The 11,401-nt window shown below is 50.2% G+C and overlaps 1 protein-coding gene across 1 annotated transcript in view; it reads left to right on the plus strand.

Moving 5' to 3' along the window:
* AKAP12 (A-kinase anchoring protein 12) overlaps positions 1 to 11,180 on the plus strand; it is a 16,605-nt gene extending 5,425 nt beyond the window's left edge. The window contains 3 exon segments of the mRNA XM_006768712.2: positions 3,470 to 5,193; positions 5,196 to 8,461; positions 9,331 to 11,180. Of these exon segments, the coding sequence (XP_006768775.2) occupies positions 3,470 to 5,193; positions 5,196 to 8,453 (4,982 nt within the window). The 3' untranslated portion in view covers positions 8,454 to 8,461; positions 9,331 to 11,180.
* Positions 11,181 to 11,401: the final 221 nt, after the last annotated feature.

Below are 11,401 nucleotides of genomic sequence, written 5' to 3' on the forward strand. Positions count from 1 at the left end.
TGGGGTGTGGCCATGGGTCTGTCCTTCTCAGGGTGTGGCACCCCATGTCTATCTGTCCCTCACAGACTTGGTCACGTACTCTTCTGAATCTGTGAGTGGGTGGGTAGGATATGTGTACTTTCTTTCTTCCTTCCTTTTTTTTCCTTTAAAGCATGAGAGTAACCATGAAAAAAAACACCCAGCTTTTTATACTGAAATGAAATTTAAATTGCTAGCCACATTAGACATATAGCAATTTTCCCATGTAAGTATGGGAGTTAACATGTGTAAATACTTCTTGTCATAAGTGGCATTTACAAACTATAAAAAGTTATGACTTATGAAAAATAAGAATTTTGACACTTTGAAAAATATGGAATTAGTGTTTCTTTTAAAATAAGATTTGTGGTTTGCTCCCCTGCCAGTCTTTGGCCCACCAGGGATGCCACACACCTCCCATTTGACAGTGGCCAAGTCACATGACCACTTATACACACAGACTTAACGTATGACTATAAATGATAACTGTGTGATGGGAACGTGCACGAGGTCCCAGCCCTTGTGCTAATAATACTCAAATTAAAGCTCTTACGACCTAGCAAAGGCGTGCTTGGGCTCAGGCCATGCCCGGGCTTTGGAGTCTCCTGCTGGCTTGTGGACTCACGTTCTGAGAGCAGAGGGTTAGGGCACGCGCTCCGCCAGCGCTCTGCCTGATGGAGTGCGGATCAGAGGCCGCTCGGGCCCGCAGGGGCGAGGCTCACAGAGCAGCATGCCAAGTGGCATCGGCCCTGAGTGTGCTTGGGCTTAAAGGGACCCCACTGGGGTGATGCGCCGGGCCACCTGCGGGCTCCCCTCTGTGACGCGCTTGGTGGCCCCCAGGGGGCGCTGTCGTCAGCAGCTTAGCCCCTGGCGGCCAACAGTCTCCACCCCGCGATGGGGCAACCGGGAGGGGAAGGTTGGGCCTCCCGGGCCCCTGTAGAACAGCACCTGCCAGGCGGGCCCCGGGAGCACCATGCCCTGGTGGAGTCACCTCTGCCGTGAGTAGTGCCCCCCCAGCGGAGGTTCACCCCGGGGACCTGGCGGGCGGGACGGCTTAGGGGCCAATGGCTCTCCGTTAGTGGCGGGAGCAGGGGTGGAAAATGCTGCATCGCAGAAACATCAGCAGCTTTAGCGAGGGCCGAAGGGAGCTTGGAGGTGACCAAATGGGGGGTGCGGAGCCGGAGGGCACAGGCATGGCTATTTGGCAAGCAGCGTGAGCCGAGTGCGGCCGACTCATGGACAGTGAGGCAGAAAGCGGGGTCCGGGTTCCAGGCGGGTTCCAGTTCCGGGCGTAGCCGCAGTCGCACGTGGTTGGGGCAGGACACCTGCCGGTGGGGCACACGTGTGCGATCCTGGTCGGCTTTTATGTGGGAACCCAGTTTCAGCCTTGGCCGCCGGGCTCGGTAGTTTGGAAGGCCGCCCTCCGGTCCTGCGGCTACTAAAGGTGTGTGACAGCTTCCGGAGGTGATCAGAGCGGTGCTTTAGGAAGCAGGGCGTCTCCGAACAGGTCCGCGGGGCGCAGGAGGCTGGTGCAGCTGAAATCAGGGCCGAGTTGCCTTTGCCCAGCCTTTGCACAAAGCACGAGGGCGCCATCTGCGCCCGCAGCGGCCCGTCTGGAAGAGTTCTCACTAGAGGAGCTCCTAGGATTACTTAGGTCAAAAGAGACTACAGGCCAGTTGACAGGATTTAAAATTTTTTGTAATCCTATACGTATACATTTTTTAATGTGCTCAGCCCATATTTCCCCTCTGTAAAGAAAACATCTGAATCTTGCTAAGCTATACACACTACCAGTAACTAACTGTTCTGTTCGCCACTTGGCAGCTGCTCATCTTTGCTTCCCTGGTTTTGACTGTAAACATGTCCCCATCCTCCCAGAATTTAAGAAAAAGGGTTGCAGATTGAAATGCAGATGTAGGAGCATGGAAGGAAAAGTGGGGGGGAGGGCTGCGGGGAGGGGGGCGGGAGGATGGTGTGGTTAACACCTGCTTTCCCACTATGTGAGCAAAGTTTCCCTGCATGTCCTATTGAATTCTAGAAAGGTTAGTGAATGGGTTTGTTTTTACCTCATGCTTAGTGGCAGGAAATTTATGTTTGTGTTTATTAGTAAAATTGTACTAGAATAGAGTTTATTGTGTGTGTGTGTGGGGGGGGGGGGGGTTTTGAAATATTTCCTCTGGTGAATTTCCAATGATATCATCCACCTTTTCAAAAAAGGTCACACCTCTTGTGTTGCATAAGAAGTGTTTGTGAGTATGTTTTTGTAATTGGAGGCATTTGTAAGAAGTAGTGCATAGCATGGAAATACACTTAAAGAGATCTTTAATTCTTGATGTAGAAGAATGACTATAAGGATCAAAATGGACGTTATATCTGAATTGATTGATTGGCATTTTTTTTTCGTAAGGAAGTACTCCCTGCTCCCATTTATGCTTTTAGTATCACTCTTTATTATTATTATTTTTTTTATCCACACTTGAGAATATTTTTTTCCATTGATTTTTAGAGAGTGGAAGGGAGGGAGGGAGAGAGAAGCATCAATGTGAGAGAGACAAACATCAGTTGGTTGCCTCTCGCATGAGTCCTGATTGGGGCCAGGGATCAAACCTGCAACCCAGGTATGTGCCCTTGACCAGGAATAGAACCTGAATCCTTAGGTATAGGGCCGACGCTCTAATCACTGAGCAAAACCAGCCAGGGCTTTAGTATCACTCTCCATTCATGGATTTTTTATTTTATTAAATGCATGGTAACCATCACTGTTACTATTCTTTTTTATGCTTCAAAGTTTGGCCGGAAGGAGCGCCTTCAAGCTGGCTCTTGTCCTTTTGCTGTGCCTCCCTCAGCTTTTGAGTTCCTCTTTTCTGCTCTCCTGAAAAATATTCTTCATACTTTCCCTGACCCAACCGAATTTCCCAAGGAGCTCTAGTGTTTTTTGGGGACTTGCTAGAGACCAGACTAGTGGTCACATAGAATGCCCCTCCTTTCGATTTGTCTAGTTACTTATTGTGTTGTTATTCGCTTATTTCTTTAACCCTGTGTTTCCTATACAGTGGAATAAGTTATGTCTAAAACTTGGTGGGTTCTAGGTCATGGGTGTGATATGTGATTCCATTTTTCATTGCAACAGAATGTACACTATCTGGTTGACCCGCCCTTTGTGATGCTGTGGCTACTCATTTTTTGGTAGTTGAGATTGTTAACTTTCTCTTCACAGAAAGAGAAGAGTAGTACCTTTAAACCTGAATTTTTTAAGGTCATTTGAAAGAAATAGACACTGCCTTAATCTATTGAGATTCACAAATACTAGATAAGACCCTTGCCTATCCTGGAGTTGCCTGACATTAAAGAAAGTGTTAGCTAGTTGTGTTTTCAAAATGTTTTCGTTTCGTGAATTGTAATATTTTATCCCTTCTCTCCACTCCCCCCCCCTTTTTTTTTCTGTTAACAGTTGGACAGAGAGAATCCGAAGATGTGAATGAAAGAGGTTCAGATAAAGAGATGGCTGCCAACTCATCGGTTGTTCAGGACATCACAAAGGATGGGCAGGAGGAAATGCCTGAAATAATTGAGCAGATTCCTTCTTCGGAAAGCAATTTAGAAGAACTAACGCAGCCTGCTGAGTCCCAGACTAATGACGTTGGATTTAAGAAGGTGTTTAAGTTTGTTGGCTTTAAATTCACCGTGAAGAAGGATAAGAGCGAGAAGTCTGACACGGTCCAGCTACTGACTGTGAGAAAAGAGGAAGGTGAAGGAGCAGGAGAGTCAGAGGGGGCTGGGGACCACCAGGAGCCCAGCCGGGAGGCGGGAGAAGCAACACACAAAGAAAATGAACTGAAACAATCCACAGAGAGCCCCGAGAAGCCCCTGCAACCCGAGCAGAGCAGCACGGAGATTTCCCTTCAAGCTGAGCCTGGCCAAGCAGCCGAGGAAGGCAAAGATGGAGAAGAAAAACAAGAAAAAGAACCCACCAAATCTCCAGACTCTCCGACCAGTCCAGTGGCCAGCGAAACGGCGTCACCCTTCAAAAAATTCTTCACTCAAGGCTGGGCTGGCTGGCGCAAAAAGACCAGTTTCAGGAAGCCCAAGGAGGATGAGCTGGAAGCTTCGGAGAAGAAAAAGGAACAAGAGACAGAAAGAGTCGACGCAGAAGAAAAGGAAAAGACAGGAGATACCTCTGAGAAACTGGCTACTTCGGAACAACCACAGCCACGGGAGGCCACAGAGAGTGTCCACGATGCCAGGTTATCAGCTGAGTATGAAAAGGTGGAGCTGCCCTCTGAAGGTCAAGGGCAGGCACCTCCTGAAGAGAGATCCGCCCCGTTGGCAACAGAAATATTTGATGAAAAGGTAGAGATTGTCGCAGAAGTCCACGTGAGCACGGCGGAGAATGCAGAGGAGCAGAAAGCTGAGGTGGAGGAAACAGAAGAGCCCCAACCGGCTGAGACATTGGCCAAAACCAACGCTGGGCCTCAGGCAGCCGAACCTCCAGTGTGCGCGCCTGGAGGGGACCACACCCAGCCCCCCGAACCAGGCCCCGAGGAGCAAGCGCTGTCTGCCCAGCCGGAAGGCATCGTGAGCGAGGTGGAGATGCTGGCATCCCAGGAGAGAGTGAAGGTGCAGGGAAGCCCGCTGAAGAAACTTTTTACAAGCACTGGCCTGAAGAAGCTCTCCGGAAAGAAGCAGAAAGCGAAGCGAGGAGGAGATGAGGAGCCGGGGGAGCAGCAGGCGGCCCAGGCGGATTCCCCGGATAGCCCAGACGAGCACAAGGGCGAGAGCTCTGCTTCCTCCCCGGAGGAGCCCGAGGAGATCACCTGCCTGGAGAAAGGGATCGCGGAGGCCCACCCGGACGGGGAAGGCGAAGAGGGCGCCACTTCCGATGGAGAGAAGAAGAGAGAAGGTGTGACTCCCTGGGCATCTTTCAAAAAGATGGTGACGCCCAAGAAACGTGTCAGAAGGCTTTCCGAAAGCGACAAGGAAGAGGAGCTGGAGAAGGCGAAGAGCGCCACGCTGTCGTCCACGGAGAGCGCGGCCTCGGAGATGCCAGAGGAGGGGAAGGGACACGGGGAGGAGCCCAAGCCCGAGGAGCCGAAGCGCAAGGTTGACACTTCGGTGTCTTGGGAAGCTTTGATTTGTGTGGGATCGTCCAAGAAAAGAGCAAGAAAGGCCTCCTCAAACCGGACGAAGCAGGAAGAGACAGAGAGGCGGGACCAGAGGCTGTCCCCGCAGGTTCCCAGGAGCACGACCCCGGGCAGGGCAGCTCCTCCCCCGAGCAAGCGGGAAGCCCCTCGGAAGGGGAGGGCGTTTCCACCTGGGAGTCCTTTAAAAGATTGGTCACCCCGAGGAAGAAATCCAAGTCCAAACTTGAAGAGAAAACCGAAGACCCCGGGCCGGGGGCCGGTGTGGAACACTCGGCGGCAGAGGTGGAACCCGGGAAGGAAGAATCTTGGGTTTCAATTAAGAAATTCATTCCTGGCCGGAGGAAGAAAAGGCCGGATGGGAAACAAGACCACGCCACTGCCGAGGACGCGGGGCCGACAGAAGTCAACGAAGACGATTCGGACGTCCCGGCCGTGGTCCCTCTGTCCGAGTACGATGCCGTGGAGAGGGAGAAAACGGAAGCGCAGGAGGCCCAGAAGAGGGAGGAGACGGCCGAGCAAAAGGGGGCGGTTTCTGTATCGGAGGAGCTCAGCAAGAGTCTGGTTCATACCGTGACTGTGGCGGTCGTCGATGGGGCGAGGGCCGTGACCCATATGGAAGAAAGGTCGCCTTCTTGGATCTCTGCTTCGGCGACAGGGCCCCTCGAACAAGCCGACGAGGAAGCTGGACCACCCCCTGCAGGGGTGTTGGAAAGAGAGGGCAGGGCAGAGGACAGCCCCGTCGTCACCCAAGCCCTGCCCGGGAGCCGAGATGCCGGTGAGGACACCCTCACCGGTGAGGTGGAACCCACTCCCGAGGCCGTGACGGCTGCGGAACCCACGGAGACGTTTGGTGCCGAGGAGGCGACCGAAGCATCTGGTGCCGAGGAGACCACCGACATGGTCTCGGCCGTCTCCCAGTTAAGTGAGTCTCCGGACACCACGGAGGAGGCCACGCCGGTGCAGGAGGCGGAGGGCGGCGAGCCCGACGTGGAGGGCCAGGAGAGGCGGACCCAGGAGGTCCTGCAGGCGGTGGCGGAAAAGGTTAGAGAAGCGTCACAGCTCGATGTCGGGGGCCCAGGAGCCGAGATTCACACAGCGCGGAAAGAGGGATCCCAGCTGCCAGAGGTGGGGGAGACCGAAGAGGACCCTCCCGTGTCGGAGCTGAAGGAAGAGGTGGACGGGGTGTTGCAGGGACACTCGGGAGAAACAAAAGCTGAGACTCTCACACCAGGGGAGGTCTTTGGACAGGCCGCCCCAGAACACGCTGGAGTCCCCGAGAGTGTCCCGTCCAGGGAGCTCAGAACCCCCCGCCAAGCCGAAATCTTGGTTGGGGTAAAATCAGAGATCGTCCTGGAACAGGCTGTGGGCCCCGACTCGGCCGAAACGCTCACAGACAGCGAGACCAGTGGCAGCACCCCGGTGGCCGACGGTGAGGGTCCCCATGCCACCCAGCAAGTCAAGGTCATGGAAGTCCACGCAGAGGGTGAAGGTGCATCTGGTACGAAATCGCAGGCCACGGAGGCCCAGGCAGCTCCTGCACCGAAAGAGATGCCCCCAGCACCCTCTGGGCTTCAATCCCAGGAAGAAAAGAAAGAACACTCAGAAATTGCAGGGGGTCCAGAGCATATGGATAAAGAGGTATCAGTGGAGACTGTACCCATTCTTTCAAAGGCTGAGGCGTCGCAGGAGGCTGGCCAGTTTGCTGATGAGGAAACCAAAGACGTACCCTTCGTTCAAGGACTTGAAGTGTCTGTAGGCACAGAAATGACAGCTGGACAGAAAAAGGCCACTGAAGTCTCCCTCAAAGATGAAGTTACTGAAGAAGCTGATGGTCCAAAGAATGAAAATACTGAATTCCAGAGTCCTGCTCAGCCCCTTCTAGCCCCAGGGGAGAGAGAGAGGGTCGTGCAAGTGGAAAGGGAGGAAGCGGAAGCCAAGGCAGCCCGAGTGAGTGAAGAGAAGCTTGAGCCCAAACCAGCCGAAGTGCTCAGCCAGCAGCGGGTCCACACGGTTCACGTGACCGTCATCGACGGGGAGAAGGAAGTTCTCCATTTCGAAGAAAGTTCTCCTTCGCTAGTTCAAGCGGACGGGCTCTGCACAGACAGTCAGGCCGAAGTGCTCAGCAAGCAGCTGTTCCACACGGTTCACGTGACCGTCGTAGACGGGGAGAAGGAAGTTCTCCATTTCGAAGAAAGTTCTCCGGACAGGCTCTGCACAGACAGTCAAGTTCAAAGCTCGGAGGCATCGTTACTTCTAACAGCTGCCGCTGTGGAGAAGAAGGTCTTGGGCGAAACCGTCCAGCCTTTAGAAGCAGCTGGACCTTTGGAGCCTGCAGATGCACATTTGGAACCGGAAGCGAAGCCCTCTGACCAAGAAGACGTGGTGGGTCAGCACGGGGAAGATGCAGCGCCCACAGGCCCCGCGTCTCAGGCAGCATCGGCCCCCGTCGTCATACCCGCCGCCCCTGCAAAAGGCGTCAGTGCTGACCTGGAAGGAGATAAAACCACCTCCCAGGAAGGGAAGTCCGAAGAAGACGGCGAGCAGGTTAGCGGGCAGGGAGACAGAGTGAGTGAAACGGGAGAGGAAGGTTTAAAGGCCGAAAAGGAGATTTTGCAGCTTAAGACTGAGAGCCATAAACTTGTGCAAAACGTCATTCAGACAGCCGTTGACCAGTTGGTAAGCACCGAAGGAACAGCCACCGACTGCCAGACACCAGCCCAGCTGGCAAAGGCTGACCATCAGGAGGCTGAACAGAAAATTGAAAAAGAAGAAAGGGAACTTCAGGGCTCGGCAGAGACTGAGGCAGCCCAAGAGGAGTCCACACTGACCACCGTGGGACAAACCCCCTCAGATATTTCCAAAGATGCGAATGCAGCTGCAGAGGAGGTCACGGCCGTTGAGGTCAAAGGCTCCCCAGGAAATGACCAGCTGCCTGAAGAGCTCGTCCTCCCAACCCAGGAAAAGAGAGAAGCAACCGGAACCAAGTGTGTGCCAGAATTGGGTGATCGTGCCGGCTTAGGAGAAAGAACAGAGAATGAACCCCAAGAAGATGAAAAACGTGACGCTGTCCATTACCCTGAGAACCAAATCTCAGCCCTGGTAGACCCCGAGGCCTCGGGAGACTTAACCAAAGAGTCCCCAGATGCAAATGGACCAAAACTAAAAGAGAAGGAAGTGGGATTTCAGGAGGGAAAAGGGCCAAGCGAGCCAGAAAAAGAGATCAAAACACAAACACAGGAGGAGGCACAGGAACAAGAGAGGCAGCCGGCAACGCCAGAACTTGCGGAACCCTAAGACGTCAGGTAAGCAAGTTTCTTCTGAAATACTTGTTTCCTCTTTCATGCCATTTGATGGCAAATTTGCTATAAGGGAAGCAGGAGTTCAAACCATGATGATTTTAGGCAGAACCTGCCATTGGGGAATGCCCGTCCGCCAGACTAGAAGATCTGGGTTAATTAGTTTCTTTTTTCTCTCTCATTGACATGCCATTCAGTCCTCTTGGTGTCATGAAAATAATGATGTCATTTTATCCCCAATGTGACTGCTTTCAAAGAAAATAAAGGCCCACATGTGCGTATTTGGCCAAAGATCTAAGAAATATGTTGTGCTCACTCAGCCCCATACCAACTAGTCTGTTGAATATTTTGTAACTAGAAACTCAAAGTAGGTTTATATTATACTGCCTGAAATTTATTTTATAGCTCTTTAGAGGAAAAATTAATTTTTTTCCAGCATTAGTCACACTTTTTTAAATATATATTTTTATTGATTTCAGAGAGGATGGGAGAGGGAGAGAGAAACGTCAGCGATGAGAGATAATCATTGATTGGCTGCTTCTTGCAAGTCCCCCAATGGGGATTTAGCCCACCACCCATGTGCCCTGATGGGGAACCAAACCTCAGCCTCCTGGTTCATAGGTCAATGCTCAACCACTGAACCACACTGGTCGGGCTAACAAACACTTGTTAAAAGATTCCAGGCATGTGACATGTTAGGGAACCGCAGACATTGGCTTTGAAGTTGAAGAGCACCTTTTACTTTCTTATAGAATTAAACGATGGTATTGGAGTAGCCAGTGACTGCAGCTCACCCTCACAGTTCTGTGGTTATATAGATGAGAAAAGGGGAAAAGGAGACTATTTTTACTTTGGAATCTTTCTTTCTCCTCTAGTTACACGAGTGTCTTTGCAAGACCAGAATGTGAAGACAGGTGGTAGAAGAAAATGAATGCTGCTGATGACACTCAAGACCAAGATTTCAGAACTTTGAGATCCCAAGAACAGGCCCGCCAACCGATCTCATTCCCAGAGAACCCCGACAATCCTGAGGCTGCTTCGGGAGCTAGAACCGGTTCCTCCTCGAGACCGCCTGCCGCGTCCTCTTGATGCCATATCGTGTTTCTCATCCGAGGTCCTGACTTCTTCACCTGGAACTGGAGTTGGCAACACCTAGTTCCACTTCTCAAACTGGAGTATCATTCTCTATGTATTTATATGTATGTCTTAAGTAATCCTCCTCCTGTATCTATTGTATATTTTTTTTTCCTACTGTTTAAGGAGATGTGTGGTAGAATACACTTCCGATGTACCCCAGTCTGTGATGGGGCATGGGCCATAGTGTCGCCGCGGCAGCTCTGAGCCTCCCGTACAACCTGTGAAAACAGCTTCCTAGAATAACATTCCTGAACAGAAGCTACATTCTCACTTTAAAATTCCCTAAGGACGAGGCCCGTGGTTAGTATTACTCTGAAGTCGGTCACTTTGCTATGATGCACAGTGTGCTAAAAATGAAAAGCATCTTTAGGGCGGAAGCATACAGAATGTCCTGTGGTTACTGTGAAATTTTTCTTTCAAGCCCAGTGGAGAGTGGAAGTATTTTTTCGTGTTTTTTTTTTTCAGTAGTAGATTAACTTCCAGTCTTTTCTCCTAATTGTTATGGTGGTTTGGACAGATGTGGGCTTAATCCTGAGGCAAAGTAGTGAAATGTTTTTCATACTCTCAAGAAAAGGATTGACTGTAAGCTTTGGGTTCTACCCGTACATGCGGAACCACATTCCCACACGGCATGAAGCAAATCAGGCTCTTTACAATGGCATTTTGATCGATGCTGGATTGTGTCTGTGCCATATTTGTGCCCGCTCTTTTAGAACAACGTTGCATTATGTTCATTTGGATAAACTATGATTTGACAACTGATTTACTAGTAAATAAAATATTTGCTTCACTTAGATTTGCTGGTTTTATTAGATACTAGGAAGGCTGAGACCTGTGTTTCCTGCCTTCTGCAAGCAGAATAAGCTAGACTAGAGCTTTCTATTGTAGTTGCTGTATGACGTGACCACTTCATACCGGTTTGAGTTTATGTTCAGAGGAAGTCATAGCAGATAGGTATCTGCCAAAATAAACCAGGGGCTTTTCAGATGGACGGTACTGATACAATGCTACCATCTGGTGGTATCTTCCTGAAAAGGCCAACTTTCTGCATTAATGTTTGTTTATGATGAGTGTTTCTAGAAAGAAATGTTAAGAAGGCTTAGTAGTAAAATTGCCTTGCAACAGGAATTTTTCTAAATGTTAAAAATGATGTCTGATTCTTACTAATATATAAAGGATTCTGTTGAACAGTTGCCACACAAAGAATAGTCTGTTATCTGCCCTAAAATTCCACTTTTCCGCAGGTAAACTGGCCTGGCAAATACACTTTAAAAATTTTACTCCAGCTCGGTACTCCCAGTTTGAGAACTTAATTTCAATGGCCAATTGATTTTAAAGGATAACATTCTAGAAAGACTAGAATAGCCTTTGAGCAGAAAGAACATTTGCTGTTAGAAGTGACGAGTAGTTGCTCTGATACCAACACACCTGATTATAATAAAACATTGTCTGTAGTAGTTGCTCTGATACCAACACACCTGATTATAATAAAACATTGTCTGTAGTAGTTGCTCTGATACCAACACACCTGATTATAATAAAACATTGTCTGTAGTAGTTGCTCTGATACCAACACACCTGACTACAATGAAACACCGGTTCTAGTGTACGGCCTTGTAGCTGGGAAGTACTGACTCACTTTTAGGAATTACTCTCATGTATAATAGCCACCTGTGCTTAATTGTTAAACTTTAAAATCTCCAAATTAAAAAAAAGAAACCTGTGATCTAAATCAGCGCTTGCCAACCGGTGGTCCATGAGGTCCGAAAGGTTGGCGACCACTGGTTTAAGGAAGCCTTTGGAGCAGCG

This window comes from Myotis davidii, unplaced genomic scaffold (genome assembly GCF_000327345.1).
Source record: "Myotis davidii unplaced genomic scaffold, ASM32734v1 scaffold1323, whole genome shotgun sequence".
Lineage (NCBI taxonomy): Eukaryota > Metazoa > Chordata > Mammalia > Chiroptera > Vespertilionidae > Myotis > Myotis davidii.